This window comes from Exophiala dermatitidis (genome assembly GCF_000230625.1).
Source record: "Exophiala dermatitidis NIH/UT8656 unplaced genomic scaffold supercont1.3, whole genome shotgun sequence".
NCBI classification, from domain to species: domain Eukaryota; kingdom Fungi; phylum Ascomycota; class Eurotiomycetes; order Chaetothyriales; family Herpotrichiellaceae; genus Exophiala; species Exophiala dermatitidis.
Genome location: NW_008751648.1, coordinates 1177170 through 1198268, shown reverse-complemented (window position 1 = coordinate 1198268; position 21099 = coordinate 1177170). Strand labels below are relative to the sequence as shown.

Sequence of the window (21099 nt, the reverse complement as noted above, 5' to 3'; positions counted from 1 at the left end):
CAAGAGCCGCTCGGCTCGGGGCTGAAATGCCAGTGTCAAGACTGACAGAGTTCGTATAAGGAATTGCCCTACGCCGGAGCCTGACAGAGGGGTACAACATGAATGCCGTCGTCAGCATCTGCAAACAGGACAACTTGAAGGCTTGCATGCCCTGGGTTTCCTCTACAATATTAGTACACGACCACCAACTGCCGTTCATCCAGCACCCACGGGCAACGCACATGACATCGGATATACTATGTAGACTCCTCCTCTTTCGCACTGCAGGCCACAATGGCCCGTTTAAGAAGCTGATCTCATTCATGGCCCCTGTCTCTTGGGCGGTGATCGCGGGGTTGCCAAACAAGGTTGCCGCTCGTCCAATCCAGCGGCCACAACCCACTGACATGTTCTTGAGCGCGAGCCACCAAAAACTCTAAGCAAGTATGGCTTATTTACACAGACACCATGGACAGAAAGGCTTCAGCTTCAGGATCCCTAAAACTAGAAAGAGAACTCGAAAGTTGCTTCGCCACGGAACGAACCCAACTCTCTTCCGTCACGACCGCTATATTCTTTGCTCCCATGACCCATTGACCCACAAGGTCGTCCTCGCAATCATCAGCGGTGCGCACTGACAAGTTATTCAGATGTTGGCATTTCATATCCGGCATCGGCTGACGGGCTTATATGATGTCGGCGCCTCCGGTCAAAAAGGCATGCGATGCGTGCCATCGACGAAAAGTACGGTGTACGGGTGAACAGCCATGCAACAACTGTGGGCAATCCAACCTCCGGTGCACATATCTCGCTATTCCGCAGAAGAAAGGACCCAAAGGCTCGAGGGCCAAAGTGATTTCAGAGATCAGAGTCACGCAACAGAAGACCACTACCACTCAGTCGCGGCCACGGCTGGAGAGGTTCGCTACCGAGCCGCCTCCTCTAGACTTCAACAGCCCTCCCACAACCCCTGCGCATATCCGCAAACCGGCGTTGCTCTCTCAGCAGACGATCGAGCACTGTGTCGACTTCTTTTTCACAAACATGTGCACGACGGCTTGGATTCTTGACCGCCAAGCTCTGACAGAGCTCATTTCTTCTCGGCTCTCCACCGACGCCGATGTCTACTGCTTGACAGCATCGCTGTGCGCTTTTGTCATGGTTCAGCCCGGCATGAATCTGGCAGTTGGACCCGGCAACTGCTATAAAGGGGAACCTCCGGGGAACCGATATGGGTATGCGAACATGCTTCTGGAAGACATCAAGCGGGTACGCAAGTCGATTGACTACATCTCCACTCCCACTTTGAGTTCTGTTCAAATATCGTTCCTCCTATTTGGATGTTATTTCACCCTGGAGAAGCAGAATGTATGCTGGTTCCATCTCCGCGAGGCAGCCACGTTGGCTCAAATGATGGGCATGCACGAAGAATCGTCGTATTTGATCGGCGACGCGACTGAAAACAAGTACAAAAGAAGGGCGTATTGGTTACTTTTGGTCACTGAAAGGGCATACGCCATGGAACGACATAGGCCTCTGACTCTCCACCCTACAGTTGAACTTCCGGCGGCCGAAGAAGGGGCAGGCGAGGAAGCAATCATATCTGGCTTTTTGCATCTCATCAAGCTCTTTATCTGCATCGACGACGAGTTTATGGCATTATGGAATAAAGCGAAGACTCGGTGTACTGCAGCCTGGTTTTCGGAACTGCAGCAACAGCTAAGCGATGCCTTGCCTGTGGAGCTCGAGACCACTGAAAATCAAGCGGCAGACATTAAGATTACTTACCATTGGCTGCGTATGATGGTCTGGCAATTGTCTATTGCCAATGGTTGCGTCTCCTCCAGCTCTCCGGATGCTTCGCTGACGTTTCTGTTTCCGATCCAAGTCGCAAGGGACATGGTGCGTGACGTGAAAAACATGACCCTTGACGCGATGGAAGTTCACGGCATCGGTCTGATTGAGAAGTTGTTCGATGTCGCATGTACATTGACCGATGTGATTTCGTGTGTCCCTGTTCCCTTGGAGCCGGAAGCGACGGACGAGACACCTTTGAATCTGCTCAGTCACTTTCTCAACCTCATTTCTCGCCTTCGCGGCGGCGCGTCTCGATACTTGCCTTTGCTGCTGGCCAAAGTCTCGGAGACACTTCCCAGCGTGACTCCGCCAAGCGGGCCGGAGAATATCACTATCAAGCAAGGCTACGCAGGGGCGAGCGACAATATCCCTACCCCGGTACATCCGAACGGCCTGCCATTCACCATGTCGCGCGAAACAAGCGGCGTTCTTGGTATAGGACAATGGGGTGTCGTACCGACGCAGACCGCACCAACGCAACAGCAGCATGTCGTGCATAACGGTGAAGGCCTTTTTGCCATGTACAGTCCCGGCACCGGTACTCAGGGAAGCGACACGAGTATGACGTCTTCGCCTATACCGACTCCGCCTGACTGTCATGTTCTTAGCAGACCTATGCAAGTGCACGCGCAGACCGCGCTGCTGCCTGTACCCAGGAGTGTTCCACCCGATATGGGGACCGTTCAATTCGAGAATTATCCTGGTGTCTAATATGGTTCTTGGGGCGGTAGAAAGCGGCACGATGTACAGCTCCTACAACCTGGATTGGTGCTTCACATATACGACCGGCATATTTCTTACGTGCTGGGTGAGACTCACATTGGGAGTCAAGGCAAATTTTTATTGGGCTTGATATGCAACGGGGGGTTCTCCAAGATGTCCTCCCATGAGCCACAGGTGACTCGCAGGCTGTGCATGTAGAAGTCGACTCTCGCTGGATAATCTGGTTCAGCACCTCATTGCTCACTAGTATACACAAGCCAGCGCAGGACCCCTGGGGGGTGATAGCCGCAATGGGCATACTGTAGTCCTCTAAGATGAACCAGAGGCGTACCTCTGGTAGTATGAGAGCTCAGGGCAGAAAGGATAGCTACTATCCGACACAGTCTTTCCGCATGAGCGAGAATGAGCTCAGGGAAGCTCCTTGCGATCGATACTCGTATGAATCTGCGGGCCGATGGCTCTGCAAGTACAATGGAAGTCTGTTGTATCTGGGTGCAACGCACTACTATAGAGTGTCAAGAGTCGTGCGACTGCTACTACAAGATAGTAGTAGTACGGGCGAATCACCAAGTTCAAGTTGTAGACGAATAGAGATGCAATGGTATTGGAAGCCAGCGGATTGGAGGTTCAAGTCGGCTCCGTGCAGTGGCTCTGGCAGTTCAAGGCCAAAAGTCGAAGTTGGAGGCGAGCGACTCAGAACAAACGACATCATCGCAACCTGAACTTGAACTTGACTCCCTTGCACCTCGATCAAACCACTCACTCCAGGCTTCCACCAACTCACCCACTGCACGGTTCTTGAAGCTTGTGTCCGGCACAAAACAATCGGATATGCTCTCACTGTTGTACCTATAACGTCCCAAGACGTGCACAGTGCGAATCAGACCAACTCTCCGTCTCGCGGAAGGACTCGAATCCCGAAGATTCCATCCCAGCTTCGGCCGCCACTGCACTATCAATTCGAACCGCCGCATACTAGCACAACACCTCCAATCCGTCGCTGCTAAGACTTGCATCGTCTATCTCGCACATTATCACAGAACTATAGCAGGAAAGATACCGATACATACACTTCCGCCATTCCAGCCATGCCTTGCCCAATAAGCATCACCAAGTTCGTAGGGACCATCTCTCTTGGTCTCCTGACGGTACGTTTACATCCCCTCAGTCCTCTCTGGCTATGAAGACCGTTACAGATAGCGGTGACGATGCGCCAGTTGTTGGCTCGCGACCGACTGACACGATTATCGATGCTAGGGAACATCCTACACCCTCACCACCATCACGCTTCCATCTCTCGCCTTACTCCCTTCCGCCTCGTTGGCTTCACGCACCCTGGCCACCATCCAAACGAAATCGACCCGACACATCCTCACCCTGGCCTCCATCTCGTCGCTGTCGCTGCTGACGGCGTTCACACTCGCGTCACCCCGCGGACGACACCCATATCTGCTCTACACTGCCTTGGTCGCATTCATCGGCGGCCAGGGCGTTGAATATTGGTTCAATGGACTGTCGAGATTTCCAAGTGTTAGCAGCAGCAAACGATCCGGTAGGGACAAGACGGTTTCGGCGACACCCAGAGGCGCCAGCCCGGGTGGGTCGGATAGCAGCGGATTCATCGAGGTCGAGTCGCGTGACGATGGCAACAACACCAGCAACAGCAGCAGCAGCAGCAGCGAGGATCAAGTCAATGGCGAAAAGGTCGAGATGGAGATGACGAGGGAACGCAAGATTCAGAAAGTGAGAAGTTGGATCGCCGGACTGGGGTTTGCGATGGGTGTTATTGGGATCTGGGGAGATGGCGCTTAAAAAGCTCATAATGGGGGTGTTAGGTGTATTGGGTGGCGCAAGTGTGGTGACAGGCTGCTGAATATCGGGAGCATGGAATGGGATATTGAGCTGCGCTTTGTGTATCTTGGGGCCGTGCAGGAGAGGGCATACACCAGCATACGAACGTCGGGCTTAAAATTGTTGCTGCGCCCGCTGAAGCGATCGACACCGGCATCGATATCGTCAACGAACCGCCGTTGGATCGACAGCAACATTGGACCTACGAATGAGCATATACATATATCGGCATATCGATGGATAGGAATGGCAACGGCAACCGCCATGTCGACGGCTCCCACTCAAAGCGGCAAGGTACTCGAATCGACGTTGCAGAAGTCCATCTACCTCGCCTACATCCAGGTCAGCAATCGATCGAAACGACACAACTGTCAACACTACACTACACACTACGCATTACGCACTACGCACGACAAAACGTTACTGGATCACTACAATAGGCATGGAACTCCAAGCTGGATTGTCTCGCATCCCTTTGTTGACAATGGTACTCCTCTCCGCCCCTCTCAACTCAGTTTATAGTCAGTTGGTCGGTTTGCTTGAAGTCGGCTTTTGACTCGGCTCAATATATGTTGATTAGTAGTGACTATCTATACATTCTCAAGAAACCACCGACATTGGTAGGGCCTGTTTATTGCTTTTTCGCTGTGTACTAGTAGGTGATAGCATTGAGTTGTATGGAAGGACTAGACCCTTGTGCCTTTTATTGAACCGCTGGCAGTAGTAACGTTCGAAGGGCTGCGTCAAACCTAGGTAGGTCACGGTAGGTACCTGAGGTAGGTGGGTGACGACCGTTCTATGACATCCCCACGCCGCGTGCTGACTAAGATCGTGCTGACTAAGATAAACGCAACGATGAACCTCGGTATCTCCCGGCACAACAACAACGACATCACCACATAAGGGACATTTGTAAAATGACTTCGGGGCAATATCCAACAAACATCCCCCATCGCCGTCTTTCTCTGCCCTTTCAAGCCGCAACATCCGCGGAGGACGTACATACAGTCCATATAACAAAGAACGGCAGCGATTCCATTGCACAACACGACTCGAGCCGAATCGAGTGGAGTCACGCACGCAGAGACACTTACGGTATACTTCGGCGGACGGTACGGCCGTTAGATTTGACCCCGAGTCTGATTGACTTACCGACATTGTCGACAAAGCAAGACCATCTATTTGCCCTGGTCTCTCCTGTCCTCTTCTCCGTCTCGACATACTTGCTTTGTTTCTATCATCCTATCTCATTTCGAACCGGGGTACACATTAAAGTCCTTTAAGAAAGCCTCCTATCTACCTATTTACCTACGTACGACCCTCAAGACTCCTATTTATCGACCTAGAACTCCTGTCTTACCATCTGGACCCAGACCACAAGAATACCTAAACCAGAACTGAGTCTCTATATCCATCCATCCATCCAAACATCTTTCCTCCACCAGCAAAATGCCCGACTTCGTCTCCTCAGTATGGAACCCCACCATCTTCACCGGCAAAGTCGTCTTCTGCACTGGCGGCAACGGCAGCATCTGCTCCAACCAAGTCCGCGCCCTCGTCTATTTAGGTGCGGACGCCTGCATCGTCGGCCGCAACGTCGAAAAGACAGAATCTGTCGCTAAAGACATCGCGACCGTCCGGCCAAACAGTCGCGTCCTAGGCATCGGAGCCGTGGACGTCCGAAGTATCGAGTCGCTAAAATCCGCCATCGACACCTGTGTGAGCCAACTGGGCGGAATTGATTTCCTCATCGCCGGCGCAGCAGGCAATTTTCTTGCCCCGCTGGAGCAATTGTCTCCCAATGCATTCAAGTCGGTCATCGACATTGATGTCTTGGGGTCGTATAATGTGACGAAGTTGGCGCTGCCGCATTTGATCGAGTCGGCGAGGAAATGGAATGAGATATCATCTCTTCCGAAATCCACAAACGCGGACACTTCCGCTTCCAGCTCCGCCTCCGGCTCCGCTTCCGCTGGCCCCGGCGGCCGCATCATCTACGTCTCCGCCACAATCCACTACACCGGCCTCCCGCTCCAAACGCACGTAGCAGTCGCCAAGGCCGGCGTGGACGCCCTATCCAACAACGTGGCCATCGAATACGGTCCTCTTGGAATCACATCCAACGTCATTGCACCTGGTCCCATTGCCGGCACAGAAGGGATGGAACGGCTAAGCAAACAGCCCTCCAAAACTGAGAAGCATCCGAGTAAAAGAATTCCATTGGGAAGGTGGGGTCTAGTCAAAGAAATCGCCGATGCGACGGTTTATTTGTTTTCTGATGCTGCGAATTATGTCACAGCCCAGACGTTGGTGGTTGATGGTGGTGCCTGGCGCACTTCGGGAGCAGCAGATGGGCCGGGACGCGGGTTCGAGTATCCTGATTTCCTGCTTTCTGGACAACAGGTTAGTGGAGTTAAGGGGTTGAAGACGAAGAAGGAAGAGAAGGCCAAGTTGTGAAGCGGGAGAAGGAAGAGACAGCAGCACCGGGAGGTTATTGATTGGATAAGGAGAGGAAGCTTGACCATGGTGACCGTGATTGTGATCCCTGATGCTAGCGATGAGAATGGTACCCTGGGGCCAGGCAAATGTGTACTGTGTACATTGTATGGAGACTACAAAGAGGAAGAATGCAAGTTGTCTGTCTACTACTTGGTATCTACCTTACCTTATCGATGTATTCCTGATGGTATTACTGTATGATCTATACCATCTTACAATCGACATCAATCGCCTCTATTAAAATGTCGATTCCGATTCCGATTCCCATCATTCCGATTCAGCGGACCCACTCTCGAGATTGAGGAACCGATTCATGAATCGAATTGAATCAACTAAACGAATCGGATCCGAATCTCCGAGGACCCCCTGAAGGAAATCGATTCAGTTCAAGTTGGCTGCATGATTCCGATTCTTATTAGGGGTATCGACACCTGCCAACGCTCTCAAGGGCAGAAGAAACCCGGAGATATCCCAAACTCGAATCATATGTATCCGGGTCAAGAAACCGGCCCCTGCCATACTAGTAGTACACTGTACATGGAGTCACCTAGTGGTTGTCAGAATTGATTGCTAACCCGATATTTAGCCGAATTGCCTACACACCTATATTCCCTTCTATATACTACTAAGTACTGCCTTTTATGCGTTTACCACCCGTTTCTACTAGCTCTGCGTATCTCTTCGGCAGCTTTTCAATACGAGCGCGGATCTCGTCCTATAAGATATTTCGCTAGATCTCCTAGAGCGTATCTACTAGTTACTCTCGTAGCATACTAGTAACGCCAGGCGTACTCCTTAAACGCTATTTATAGATATTCCACGCGGCCTCTTGGGGGTTAAGATCAGGCGAGTTCGCGGGGTGCGATAAGTTAACTATCTAGTTAGCGTCCCTAAGCCGTTACGTAATCCTAGGACGTCTTAGGCCGTAAGAAGGGTTACCGTCCTCGACGAGATAGATAGACTAGTAATATCTTAAGCGCGTACGCTAAATAGTCTTCGCGTATATAGGAAGAATACACTCCGTATAGTACTACTGCGTTATTAAGTTACTACGAGGCTATACTTCTATAGGAGGAGGAAGAGTAGCTTCCTACTCCGCGAGACGCTATTAGTACTCTTCTTTCGTCTCGCGCGTAGGTCGACGGCGAGGCTTTCGTATTCTTTTCTTTACTCGTACCTCTTGTACGGCTTCTTCTACAACTTCCTCTACCTCTACGCTAGCGTTTTAAGCGTTTTTATCGTTATATATAATAAGTTCGGGGATCTTCTCGTCGTAACTGACGTATCCGGCACAGTAAAGAGTTACTCCTTCAGGAGGCGTACGATTTACGATATTCTCACGCTTATAGCGTATACTACGCTCTCGTAGGATACGCGGAGGGAAGAGTCTTGTCTAATCTACGTGTATTTCGTCGATCTAGTATATAAAACGCTAGAACTCGTCGACTATTTTCCCTTTATACTCCTCGCTAAACGTAGTACGCTCCTTCTCTTATTTCTTAGTTAAATCGTCTTTTCGATAGATAGCGCGATAGAGCTACGCTTAATTTGTCTCTTGCGTAAGTCGACGTCTTAACTGTCGCGTCGAGATATTTAATTGATATATCTTAATCTAGTACTCGAGTGGCTTAGTTCGTACGGGGTTCGAGGGCGAGAGTAAGCGCTATATTTGGCGTTTTAAGACTCGAGACTTACGTCCTAGTACTGGCGCGCGCTATCGGGTATATCGATAGGTAGGAGAGCCTAGGGTTTATCGTTGGCGTAGCTAGTAGCGCGCCGTCGATTAAGGTACGTATAAGCGCTTTGCAATTGAGTTGAGGCTCTCGTTATGCGCGTTTTCGTCGTATACGTTGAAAAAGCGTGACTTTCGTAGGGTGTCAGCTTCTTTCCTAGTACTAGTACTCCTATCAGGAGTACTAGAACGGAGTACTATCAGGAGTACTAGGACGGTACGTTGAGCGTGTTTAAGGCGCCATGAGTGTTAAGAAAGAGTAACTGTGTACGTGGTGTTGATAAACACGTTTTCGGCTAAATATCGGGTTAGCAATCAATTCTGACAACCACTAGGTGGGAGTGGTGAGAAGCTTTCCTGCCCAGCATCTCCGCCCCCATGTTTGCCCTGCTATCCCCTACCTAGGTAGGTACTTTCCGCCCACTCCAATCCCCACCACCCTCGGACGCCCCCGCCCCCTTCTATCACTCCCGCCGCGACCATCCTTCCACAGTAGTGCAACGGCACTGGCAAACCACACATACTACAGTGGTCGACTAAAATTAACCCGGCAAACCACACCCTCCTTGCAAGATAACAGTCTGTACCTACTGCCATTTGTACACTGGCTAGTTACCTACAACTTAGCCACAGACGTTGTACTAGTAGTCGAAAGACTGGGCTTGCATTTGCATACCACACTCTGACACCGGTGCACAGGGATAGAGTGAAAGCCCAACTGGATGAGTGCGCCCCGGCGCTTGGTGATCCAATGACAACTAAACAGTCATGCTCGTCGGGCTGAATGAGACGGGCGGCCTAGTAGTATGTTGCATACTCGTCAGGCAGACACAGGATCATGCATAAGGTCATGGCCATGGACCATCCGTTTCAGCCTCAGCCTCAGCCTCAGCAATGTCTGCCTTTTCTCCTTTTGCTGCATTGTCCACACCTCAACAAGTTGTAGAACCCCATCGCCGTCGCCATCGGTGGTAGAGAGGGTTTCCAGTTGTCCTTCCATAACATAACATAACCATAATTCTGATACTGTACGCTGAGCCGCGAGAAATCATACATCCGGCCATTGATCCAAAGAAGACCACACCAATTGGCACCATCTCCGCGCCTCGACTCACAACGACGAGATAATAACAATGGGGGAGTCGCATGCATTGGATCTATTTCCAACCTTCGCAGAGACCCGCGATCGCCTCAAAGAGTCATTCTGTCAATGTATTTGGTATCTGCCTGATAAGGGAAGACACTGCAAAGTCGAAATAGCGAAGAAAGACAAGAAGGAAAGCCTCCGGCTTGCCTCAGAGCTCATCCAAGTGGACCGCCTTTCGAGCCAGGAGTCGCTACAGAATAAGCTGGCCAAGATAGCCGAACTCAGCTGCTGTTCTCAATATCATCGCAACATATTCTGGGGCAGAGGTCTGGTTGATATGCTGGCGGAGCGGTGGCGGAAGGAGATTATCGACTCTTTGCCTCCCAGTATCACCACAGCCTTTGTGCCAGTAGTAGCTGAGCCGGAGGAAATAAAACATCCTTTAAATGGCGGGGTAACCGGACTTGTCCTCGACCAAGTGCTCGAAAACAACACGCAAAGCCAATATCCATTGCGACCGGTGGTCTTTGCGAAACATGCCGTCCTTGAAGGGCAAACGTTGATGTCAACCCTATTATCGAACATTGATCCTTCCGCGCCCAAGGAAGGGTCGGTCTATATCTTTACCTACACGGATGAAGCCTTCGAGGGAATGCTTAAGATTGGCTTTACCAGCAGACTCGTTGTCGATCGTTTGGATGAATGGGCAGAGTGTGGCCATGGGAAGCCATCCCCTCCGGAAACCTTTTCTGGAGTCAGGCACCCGAAACGGGTTGAGTGTCTAACCCATTTCGAGCTGATAAAGTATTGGTATGCGTGGAGATGGTGCAATGAACACAAACAAGCTCATATCGAATGGTTTAAGGTCGACCTCAGCACCGCGACCCGGGTCGCCCAAAACTGGGCGTCGTGGATGGAGCGTGCTAATCCTTACGATAGACGTGGTGGTCTCCTAGCTTCCTGGCGCGGGAATATTGAGTTTCTGAAAAAGTTTGAGATCGACATTACAGCCGAGCTGATGATGGAGATTCAGCAGGTAGAGGAAGGATTAATCGATGTGACAAGTTTCATCGACGATGACGAGCTGCGCAGGCTCCACAAACCCATGGTGAAACAAAACATTCCCATCAGGTCCAGGGCTCGAAGGCGATGCGTCAGCTCCACGCCATTGAACAGTTCAGGAAACCAACTCGAACGATAGAAAACAATAGGCGCAGTTCTCAGCCGACGCGTGGAAAGGAATCGGCTTCAGTATTGGCTCGTACTGTGCTGCCAAGGTACCTAGGTACCTAGATAGTCTCGGCCCCAAGGGTCTTTCATGGCTCAGGAGATCAGAAAGCGACGATGGCAGCTTCATTGTTTTCCCGTCGCACCGAGTACTGTAATGACATCCATTTGCATATCACTTATGATGCAAGGCTGTGCCATGGACGATGCTGCTTACCAGAAGTATCAACTGGTTAACTCTCCTTGTCCACCTCCGAAATTTTGGAAACGAAAATAAGTTCCACTTTCTGTACTCGCCTGTCTTAATGACCCTGGAGGCTCTGTTAGATTCTGTCGTTCATTGGCCGCGGCCGTCTGTCGCGTTTCTGCCATTCGTTCAGGCCGGTGGCATCCATAGCGTTCTCTTCTGTCGACGTCCTGGCTCTGTTGATGCTGTCTCGGAACGCCATCGCAGCGGTTCCTAGCTATTCTGCCAGGTTTCCAAAGAAGCAGCATCCGCCATGACCCATTGAGGAGCCGGCTGTGACTGTGGTTGTGACTGCGCTTGTGGTACGATGGGCGTTGATGGTGTGCCAGTACCCATCCCGGCAGTCCCCACATGCTCCGAGCCCATGGAAAAGTTAGTTCCCCCATTGACAAGAGGATACCCTCCAGCACCGTTAGCGCCCGTTGATGCCTCCTCGCCAAATGCCACATCCTCAGAGCCCTCGGCGAGTCGGACTCCTGCCAGACCCCAGCCCAGAGCGTCGAGTTCCCGCTGGAAAAAGTCGCGCTCTTCGTCTTCAATCTCCTGTCCTCCTTGATCTTCCTCCTCATCATCAAGGTCGTCAACATCGTCATTTATGAGGTTGTCGTCGAGCTTCAGTTCCGAAATATCAGCCTCGGCCAAATTGTCAAGATCAACCTCAGCACTTTCTGCCATTGTGGCCAATCTTGAGGCCAGGCCGGCTTCTGCTGATTTGGATGCGGGTGCCGGTTCACTCTTCTTGGTTTTGGCTTTTCCACCTCTCTTTCTCCGCCTCATCATGCCCGGATAAGTGCGTTTCTGCCACCAAAAGGTCAACCCACGCAGTGCCCATTCCAGAGGCACGGCTTCGTCGACTTCCCCCTCGACATTGGCATCGTGCATCCCTGCCAGCCATTCATCCCTCAAGTCTGGTCGGCAGTGGAGATAGATGGCCGTGATGACTCGCATGTTGCTTTGACGCCATTTCCTCCCGCAGTAAGGCACTTGTGACTTGAACAGCTTCAGCACATATAGCCTCAGTGTTGGGTCCGGAACACGTAAGATGCGGCGAAGGATTTGGGACGACTTGAACTGTACGAGAAACAAGATGCGATGCGATTTGCCCCGAGTGACCTTCTGTAGGATTCGAAGGAGATGAATAGCCGTTTGGAATTGGCGAAACGAATATTCCGTGATGGGGGTTGTGGGAACAGGTCCAAGGGGGTTGCCGAGCTCATCCACTGAAGGTCGCTGGGCTTCGGCTCCCTGTTCTTGTGCTGCTGCATTTTGTTCTGGAACGGCTCCTTGCAACTCAGACTTGGCGGTGGGAGACCTCCGATGGCGCGAGATGGGTGGTGGCATCGCTTCGTCAACACTCGACGTTTCTGACTTTTCGTCTGGGCCTGTGGGAGAAAGTGGAGGATGATCCGAATGGACCTGACAATAATGCCAGAAGCTCAGATCATCGCGGTCGTACTTGAAGGCCACTAGATCCTCCAAATTCTGATGAGCAAAGTACTTCAGGGTGAGCTGGACGTAGTTTGAATCCAGAAGCAACTGAGTAAGGTACTCGAATTTCAAGACATGGGACATTTTGAACCACTTCAACATCAAAAAGATTGCTCCAGACACTGCCTTTTGGCTGATCTCCCGCGATCGGACGTTATCCAGGTCTTCCAATGTCATATCTGCTGGCCGGGGAGGCGGAGGTGGCATAGGTAGTGATTGATTGGTTGTCATGTTGGCGTTCATTTTGCTGCGGTTAAGCCCACTTGCTTGTGCTGGGTCCTGAAAGCCCCCGTTACGCAGTGCAATATCCTGGACATTTGTGAGCATGACCTTCATCATGACGATAACCAGCGATTGTAAGTCTGGTAGGGCTTCACGAAAGAAGTCTTCAACAGCATCCATCCGTGATCGAAGCACTGGATCGGACAAGCTGTCAATATCTTCTTCTTCTTTTGAGTGAAGCCCATTACTGTCGGCGTTCTGAACATGTGACAGGTCGCCCGTCCAACCTCTCTCGTATTTCATGAACAAGTCCCGTTCCTGCCAGAGCTGACGCATGGCCCGCGTCATCCTCATCCGACTGGCGAACAATTCTCCTGCCTCGACAATGGATCGAGGTACATCGTTGCTCTCCCACTTTTTGTCTGCCAGCATATCTTGCAATTCTGTGGACCCTCTACCACCGGTGATATCACATGACCCATCTGAGGGAGGATAAAGAAATGGAAAGTTCTGGTTGGTTTGATAATTCTGCTTTTTGCCTGCTTTTCCCCCAGGCCCTATAGGCGAGGGAGGAGGTGACGGGGCCGGCGTGGCAATATGAACAGGTTGATGGAATATAGATCGATGAGTGCCTGCAGCGCCGAAGCCTTGCCCCGGAACACCAGGAATAGCTTCTGTTTTTGAGACCTGTGGCGGCGGTGGCAGGATCGTTTTCTGATCAATCTCTAGGGGTATCAGAGGCAAGGGCGGATTATACGCAGGGTACTTTGACGTGATCTCCTGTCGAAACATATGATAATCGAGAGGAGATGCGGTGAGCACCGGATGGGCTGCTTCGGCTGAAAATGGCTCAACCCGTGGCTGCAATATTTCTCTGATTTGTTCCAAGTCCTTCGTGACGTCGCCAAACACCAGAAGCAGACTCTTCCAAAAGAGCAACAGTGCATGCATAAGGGGTATGTTGTACGAGTCGTCCCATCGTAGGCGCGAAATCATGCTGACGAGGAATGCGAGAAAGTTTGGCTGCAAGGAAGAAATTGTCTGGCGTATGCTCAGGCCAGACTCCGTCTCAATCCGTACTCTGGCCGATTCAACCAAGAGATAAAAGCATGACAGACATAAGCTGAGTTCTCTGTATTCGTTTTCGCCAAGGACGCCGTCGTATATTTCGTCTCCATCTGTATTCGGCGGATTAGGGGCTGAATCGGTGACACTGGCCGCCTTGATCCAACAGGAGTACAAATGTGGTATGATAGAGCTTTTCTGGACGATATCGGCTCCTTTGTGCATCCACTGGATCTGCGAAGCATTGACCCGATCATTTTCGGTCTGCGGATGACCACCGTCTTCTCTCGCGGCCTCTTCGTCCACCAGGCCAGAGGTGGTAGTCCACGCGCCAGTCAGGACAAAATAGAGACAAGACAGGGCTTCCACACGCGCCAAATAATCCCCATGCTGCAGATCCTGGACCAGATCCGAGATGAATTGGACCCGCTGGTCATCGTTCACATCGATCCAGGTCACTTCTTCAGGAAGCTGTTCAGATTGGCAAAAGTGCTTCCATTTTTGCTCGAACGCTTCCAGAGATGCTAGAAGGTACTCACGATCTTGCTCTAGTTCGGTGTAGTGGAACCACTCGTCGATCTCGGACTCAAAGGAGTCGGTGTCTCGATACTGGAAGGCATATGCTCTCTGTTCCGTCTTCGGAAACTGTCCCACTAACTGTCGTAACTGCGGTAGGCTCAAAGAGTCTGTAGGATCAGTACTAGTATGAGGGGGAGGAGCTGGTGGTGGCTGAGACGGTGGAGGAGGGGGCGGCGCTGAACCTTCTCGCCGTAGCAGTGGCCGCGGTGGCGCTTTAGGTCGAGGACCAGGAGGACCAGCGTCAGAAGGGCTCAGTGCACTCAGCGGGACTTCATTGCTCGGGGAGAGTATAGACGTCCCTGAGTCCACTTCATCGGCTCTGACGAACAGTTGTTGTGGTTGGGGCTTTGGCGGGTCAGAAGCCATGAAGAGCGGAAAACGTAGGCCCAGAAGCCAGTGTGACTACCGTGAAAACGCAATTGCAGGACGACAAATGCACCATCAAAGATCATCCATAGCCATGAGCTTAGCAAATACAGCCGTGCGGCAGAAACATGAAGACCATGAACTTTATGTACAGCGACAGCAAATAATGGAGGAAGTGAGCGCCAACATAACGTGTCGAGGCCGTGAAGTGAATGGCTGCGGCATCGGGCAGTCGCGCCAAGCTGCATTTCTATTGGCGGAATGGAGACATCAACTCTGTCTACCCGCCTTCAAGTTCTACGAACTGAGCTACGAAAGCAATGAGATTCTAAGTACTTGTGTTATCGAGCTGTGAAGCCATGGGGTACAAGTTTCCTGATCTCTAGTCTCTAATGCTAGCCCTCTATGTGCCTGTATTTACCATGCTGGGCCACCGCTATGGCGCTGCTTCGAACTGAATCCCAACCGCCTGTTGGGTGTTGGCGACAGGACAAATCAAAGTTGTCCAAGCCAATTACTCTTGCCTAGAACAACCCAACGATCGTATGCTCAGTTTCAATCCTCATAGCAACGAGACAGATCCCTGTTTAGCTGCCGTCAAAGAGACCATCAGTAGTGCAAGAAGTGCCCATGAAACTGACCAATCTCTTCGGCACTTGTATCTGTGCGATCGGAGCCCGGACTGTTGAGTGACATGCGATTGGCTATCTTGTTTACGTTGATGATGTTCTTTTGTCTTGTTTCTTGTCTGTGTCTTAGACTGATCCATCTTGTTCGTCCTTGACTTGTTCAGCGTTAGAATCCGCAACGGCTGAATTTCCATCTTGCGACGGATGTGCCGCTCGCTCGATGAAATCTCGCGCTTGTGCCAGAAGTTCTTGTTTCTTCTTCAGCCCCACCTTATCTGTGGCTCTCGCATTCAGCCAACTAGGATCTAGAGGACCACCACCGGCGGTGTTCAGGCCGGAATCTCCGCCCAATATGCGCCCTCTTCGTGCATCCCTATCGGTGCCTGGCCTTATGAGATTCGCCTCTTCTAAAGCATAGACTTGACGCCGCAGTCGAACCTCGATCGACGATAGGGTCGAGAAGTAGGTTTCTGCTGCAGCCGTAAATGCACTGCGGGCGGACTCGAGGTCGCCGAGTGGTTTCTCTTGGGATTGGGAAGGACGTGCGCCTGACAGAATGCCAACTGCGTCAGCTGCTGCTGAGAGGAGGGTGGAAATAGACTGATCGATCTCGTTGAGTTCAGCAATCCGAGTTGCAGGTGTGAAGGAGAGGGTTGCCGGTTCCGACGATGGGGGTGAATCAAGGTCCATGTCCGCCATGATCGACTGGCCTCTTAATTGTCGATCAATTCATGTTGTAAGTTATGGTGTGTCTCTGCCGGTCTAAGCCTAAGGAACGTTGTCATCTCTGTGTACAAAAGAGGTGATGAACGCAACAAACATAGCAAACAATGGGTGGCCGTCTCTGGAAATGGTAGGTTTGCCGGATGCCTCTCTCAAAGTGGTTAGCGTAATATCAAAGCTTGGCGAGGCTGGCCCGTCGCATTTAGTTGTCGCAGCGTCTGTCTTCAACTTCGCGGCCCTCAGCTTGATCTCTTTCTTCTTCTCAACGCTTGTCGCGCCACTTCCTTTTCTCTGTAATTTTGTTTGACAGAGCAGTTGTCAACATCAAGATACGGCACTGCGACACTCACAGCGCATGAGCAAACTGTAACCATGTCAGGGCAAACCGCGCCCAACCCGGCGCCTGGAGGTGCAGCATCGGGTCCTAATGGATCTTCGCACTCAAACAATCCCCCGTCCGGGAGCAATGCGACAAATAGCTCGGTGCCTGCAGCCTCTGCCACTACTTCTACTAATACTGGGAGTGGTGGTGGAGGCATGTCCCAACAGAACCTCAACCAGATAGTGAGTATTTTCCTGTCGCGTTTCTTGATGTTGTGCCCCATTGTCAAAGGATTTGTGTGAACTTGAACTCCGCGACAACCGCTTCCTGTTGTCGACTTATCGCAGCCAGTATATCAACTGGCAGCGTCGGTCACAGACAACGCCATGCGCTTTAGCATAGTGGTGGCCCTGAGCCTGCTCGCACCATTTCGTTTTAACCACTTCTGGCGAGCACCCTCAACTCTTGGCTGTCTGTTGCTAGCCCACGTAACGGAGCATTGCCATGTTCTCAACCAACATCCCTGGCCTCCCTCTCACAAGTCTCTCATCTCTTGTCCAAACAAAGAACTTCCTTCTTGAGGACTTGCCCTCGATTTCCTTGCTTGCACATCCACCATGGCTTCCGAGCAGCCTCCAGATGAGGGCAATGGACCCCCGGGCTCTGGAGGAAAGCAGTCCACCCCGAGACGCCTGCAGCCAAACTCCCCGGGCAGAACGCCTCTGCGCACGCTTGTTCCCACATCTCCTAGTGGCAAATCCCCAAACCCTGTTGGAAGACCACGGAATTCTTTGTCCAGACCATCAACTCCTGTGGCTGCTGGAGCAACTCCTGTAGCTGCTGCAGGAACTCCCATGGCTGCTGGAGGAACTCCTATGGCTGCTGGAGAACCTCCTGTGGCTACCGCGCCCCATGCGGAAGCACTGAAATCCCTCCCGGCCTTTCATCAGCCAGGAGCTGGTAACATCTTCGTCAACTATTCAGCGACCGACTTTGGGGTGCAACCGCCTTCTGTTCATACACGTGCCGGCGTTGTGCTTCCTCATCTTGGTCCTGTATCTAGTCGTGCCTCATCCCCATCTCCCGCACGGGCTCCGCCACCACCTCGGGCTCCCACGCCTGCGCCGGTCAATCCATATCATCCCTATGCATACGTGGAAGATCTCCCAAAGGAAAACCGGCATCAGGAGTGGCTCTCCAAATACCCAGATCCCGAGTCACATTTCAAGTCTAATCCTGAAGCATGTTTTTTCTTCTGCAAGCGCTTTGAAATAAATGAATATTGAGCTAACTGTTGAAATAGGTTATTGACTATCTGGCGAAGAAGGGCTACCACCGTACCGAGGCCACCCTCCGAGCCGAATCTGCGAACCAAGAAATTCCGAAAGACGCAGACATCAAACCCACCCCTCCCGGTCCTCCTCGTTATTTCGAGTTCTTTTCACGCCTGGTCGCTTGGACTGATGACACGCTGGATATCTACAAAGCGGAAGTCAAGAGACTGCTCTGGCCCATTTTCGTCTACGCGTATCTTGACTTGGTGAAGAAGTTCTATCCGAAAGAAGCAAATCGACTCTTTGTTAAGTACCAAGACGATTTCAAGGGAGAACACGAACCGGAGCTTAGAAGCCTCCAATACATCACTCTACCGGAACATGGAGATGACAAAGTTGCCAAATTGTATCGCGACAATAAGTACCGGGTCAATATCACGCTCGCAGCGTTCACCACCTTCATGACATTCCTCGAGAGTCTCCCAGATACGGGTTTCAAACTCTTGGCCTCAATTGTCGAAGAATATATTGACGTTCGTACGGTTGATCGCGCCGCGGATGATCGGTATAGTTTTGCAGCCGTTATCGATCGAGCCAGACAAGGGCAAGACATGCCTGCCGAAGACGAAGGCATCCCAGGTCATCGTCCTGGCAATGCCATTTCTTCCACTGACCCTACCGTCGGCAACAACCTGGCGACACTCAAACTCGGCAAACTACCGATGGAGAAGGATCTGGAAGAAGACGTGCGTGGGGACTTGATGGACCTGGACTTGGTGACGACACCCAAGGAAGGTCGAGAAACTCTGGTTCAGACGCACGAGAGATTCAACATCAAGCAGGAAGACGAAGACGAAGGACCCAGCCGATCCGAAATTCCGTTTCCACCATCCACCGTCTACGACGTTGCCATTGAAGTGCAGAGAATCCGCGAGGTGCGCGACCGCCTGAAGATAGATTCTCGTACTGGCGGCGTGGGCCCTCAACTCAATGTGGTCATGTACACGTTCCACAACACCCACGACGGAATCAACTGCTTTGACATCTCCGGTGACTCGAACCTGATTGCCGCGGGATACTACGCATCCATCATCCGCGTCTGGACCTTGGACGGCTCGCCTCTTGGACCAGAAGTCGACGGCAAGAAACAGAATTCGCGCCGCTTGATTGGTCACTCCGGTCCCGTCTTCAGCGTGTCTTTCTGCCCAGCATCGTTCCGCCCAGACCCCAAGGGAATTGATCCGACCGCGAGATGGCTTCTGTCATCGTCCGCCGACGGCACCGTCCGTCTATGGAGCTTGCTCACCTTCGCTCCCGTCGTCATTTACAAGGGTCACGTCGGACCGGTCTGGGACGTCAAATGGGGACCATTCGGACACTACTTTCTCAGCTCTGGTGCGGACAAGACAGCACGTATCTGGATGACAGACAAGATCCGCCAAGTGCGCCTTCTGGCCGGCCACGACGACGGCATCGACTGTGTCGCTTGGCATCCGAACTCCAGCTACGTCTTCACCGCCTCCAGCGACAAGACGGTTCGCATGTGGGCCGTAACCAACGGCAACGCGGTTCGCATGTTTACCGGCCATACTGGTATGATCACCGCGATGGCATGCAGTCGTGACGGCAAGCTTTTGGCGTCTGCCGATGAAACCGGCGTCATTCTCATTTGGGACTTGGCTCCAGGCCGTCTGCTCAAGAAGTTCCGCGGCCACGGCAAAGTTGGCATCTATTCCTTGACTTGGAACGTCGAGTCGACTGTCTTGGTCTCTGGTAGTCATGATTGTACCGTTCGCGCTTGGGACGTAACTGGACCTGCCAAAGAAGGTACTCCTGCTACCACTACTGCTACGGCCACCAATCCCACTGCCACAGCTACTGCTGGACCTTCTTCCACAGGCAAAGCAGCAGATGGCGCCACTGGTTCCAAGGACGGCGACGGCACTACCGCTAATGCCTCGACCACCTCTGCGCCTCCTGCGACGTCCGGATCAACTGGCGGCAGCGCTACAGCAGGCCCATCTACCACTGCTGCTGGCGGTTCTGCTGCCGGTGCAGCCGGTCCTGGTGCTGCAGCTGGTGCTAGTGGTGCTAGTGCAGGCCACAAGAAGCGCGGCAAAGAAGCCGGCGTCAGCAACGACCAAATCTCAGCCTTTCTCACCAAGAACTCGCCCGTCTACTTGACCAAGTTTACCAACATGAACCTCATCCTGGCTGCCGGCTGCTACCTGCCTGAGCAGGCCAAGTTCAATAACTAGTTGAGTGAGCGAGCGAGCGAACCAAGCGGGGTGGAACGAGCACCCCGAATGTCAGTCGTGAACACAACACTGACATTTCAACTCTTGTACACATGTCCTTTTCGAAGCGAAGCCTGGAGTCAAAGGTGTGGATTGGTCCGGTTTGTTTCGAACGAAGCACGATTGAATGGCATCGAGTGGAACGGAGTTTGGTTTGGGTTTTCTCGGAAACGGAAAAGGTGTTATGGATTTGGCGTTGCTGTTGTGCCCGATTGAAGAGACACTCTCACACTGGACATTCAGTTGTTCTGGTTTGGTCATCCCAACCCAACTTCTTGAAGTGATCAGTTGAGCAGTGAGCTTGCTTGGGCTTGAGCTTGACTTGCACTGCACACTGTTTTTGTTTTTGTTTTGTGATTTTCTCTACCAACTTTGGGTTGAATGGTTGTTAATATGGCTACTATGGCGCACAACCACCTCGGCCCACACACACAAGTTGAACGTTACCAGGTTTTCAGGAGAATGTGCAGTTCTGCGGTGCAGTGCAAGTGTGTATGATCAAAATCAGGATAGAATTGAGCAATGCGATGAAAAATGCGACGATAAATGATACATTTCCACATGCGGTGTTCTATCTCGTGAACAACTCGTAGTGTAGCAGAAGATTCGCAACTACAGTACCTAGTTATCCCCCATTGGAATGTAAGTCAAAGATTGCGGTCAGCCCAAGCCATCCTCGCCGAACTTGAAACCGCGAACGCCTAATCGCCTGTCTACTGGCAGTACCAAAGCGACCGAGAATTCCTGTGGAGTGCAGTGTGCTCGAGAGGACATCCTTTACCACTGCGGTGACGAAAGTGCGAATGCCACATGCCCGACGTGAAATGGAGAGTGACCGTTTCCCAGAAACTTGCACCGCCAACAAATGGCCCATTCATGTAGGCATACAGACGGTACAGTAGATCTGGAGGAACACACAGGAGGCATACGAG

The 21099-nt window shown here is 51.8% G+C and overlaps 7 protein-coding genes across 8 annotated transcripts; 5 read left to right on the top strand and 2 right to left on the bottom strand.

Annotated features, from left to right (window-relative positions):
• Window positions 1-669: 669 nt before the first annotated feature.
• HMPREF1120_03433 (uncharacterized protein) lies at window positions 670-2547 on the top strand (the record flags this gene model as incomplete). Its single annotated transcript, XM_009157504.1, has 1 exon — window positions 670-2547. The coding sequence occupies one exon, from the start codon at window positions 670-672 to the stop codon at window positions 2545-2547; it is 1878 nt and encodes a 625-aa protein (XP_009155752.1).
• Window positions 2548-3271: 724 nt separating this feature from the next.
• On the top strand, window positions 3272-5117 carry HMPREF1120_03432 (uncharacterized protein). The gene is made up of 2 exons (XM_009157503.1): window positions 3272-3707; window positions 3817-5117. Exons 1-2 carry the CDS (start codon window positions 3648-3650, stop codon window positions 4369-4371), a joined length of 615 nt encoding a protein of 204 aa, XP_009155751.1. The 5' UTR covers window positions 3272-3647; the 3' UTR covers window positions 4372-5117.
• Window positions 5118-5152: 35 nt separating this feature from the next.
• Window positions 5153-7170, top strand: HMPREF1120_03431. 2 transcript variants are annotated; one of them, XM_009157502.1, is made up of 3 exons: window positions 5153-5186; window positions 5254-5722; window positions 5784-7170. In XM_009157502.1, exon 3 carries the CDS (start codon window positions 5860-5862, stop codon window positions 6865-6867), a length of 1008 nt encoding a protein of 335 aa, XP_009155750.1. In that variant the 5' UTR covers window positions 5153-5186; window positions 5254-5722; window positions 5784-5859; the 3' UTR covers window positions 6868-7170. The 2 variants fall into 2 exon arrangements, with proteins under 2 accessions (XP_009155750.1, XP_009155749.1); XM_009157501.1 differs by having other exon boundaries at window positions 5254-7170.
• A 1777-nt stretch (window positions 7171-8947) lies between these two features.
• Window positions 8948-11203, top strand: HMPREF1120_03430 (uncharacterized protein). Its single transcript, XM_009157500.1, has one exon. It carries the CDS (start codon window positions 9775-9777, stop codon window positions 10927-10929), a length of 1155 nt encoding a protein of 384 aa, XP_009155748.1. The 5' UTR covers window positions 8948-9774; the 3' UTR covers window positions 10930-11203.
• A 212-nt stretch (window positions 11204-11415) lies between these two features.
• HMPREF1120_03429 (uncharacterized protein) lies at window positions 11416-14922 on the bottom strand (the record flags this gene model as incomplete). Its single annotated transcript, XM_009157499.1, has 1 exon — window positions 11416-14922. The coding sequence occupies one exon, from the start codon at window positions 14920-14922 to the stop codon at window positions 11416-11418; it is 3507 nt and encodes a 1168-aa protein (XP_009155747.1).
• Window positions 14923-15151: 229 nt separating this feature from the next.
• On the bottom strand, window positions 15152-16335 carry HMPREF1120_03428 (uncharacterized protein). Its single transcript, XM_009157498.1, has one exon. The coding sequence runs from the start codon at window positions 16248-16250 to the stop codon at window positions 15678-15680; it is 573 nt and encodes a 190-aa protein (XP_009155746.1). The 5' UTR covers window positions 16251-16335; the 3' UTR covers window positions 15152-15677.
• Window positions 16336-17213: 878 nt separating this feature from the next.
• On the top strand, window positions 17214-20728 carry HMPREF1120_03427 (transcription initiation factor TFIID subunit D4; the record flags this gene model as incomplete). The annotated part of the gene is made up of 2 exons (XM_009157497.1): window positions 17214-17723; window positions 17900-20728. 2 exons carry the CDS (start codon window positions 17214-17216, stop codon window positions 20126-20128), a joined length of 2739 nt encoding a protein of 912 aa, XP_009155745.1. The 3' UTR covers window positions 20129-20728.
• Window positions 20729-21099: the final 371 nt, after the last annotated feature.

What these genes read in the sequence shown, in the direction of transcription:
- HMPREF1120_03432 (XM_009157503.1), top strand. Translation starts at nt 3,648, where the DNA reads ATGCCTTGCCCAATAAGCATCACCAAGTTCGTAGGGACCATCTCTCTT. An exon ending in TCTCTCTTGGTCTCCTGACG is followed by an intron (nt 3,708 to 3,816) that starts GTACGTTTACAT and finishes TATCGATGCTAG; the next exon opens with GGAACATCCTACACCCTCAC.
- HMPREF1120_03431 (XM_009157502.1), top strand. Translation starts at nt 5,860, where the DNA reads ATGCCCGACTTCGTCTCCTCAGTATGGAACCCCACCATCTTCACCGGC.
- HMPREF1120_03430 (XM_009157500.1), top strand. Translation starts at nt 9,775, where the DNA reads ATGGGGGAGTCGCATGCATTGGATCTATTTCCAACCTTCGCAGAGACC.
- HMPREF1120_03428 (XM_009157498.1), bottom strand. Translation starts at nt 16,250, where the DNA reads ATGGCGGACATGGACCTTGATTCACCCCCATCGTCGGAACCGGCAACC.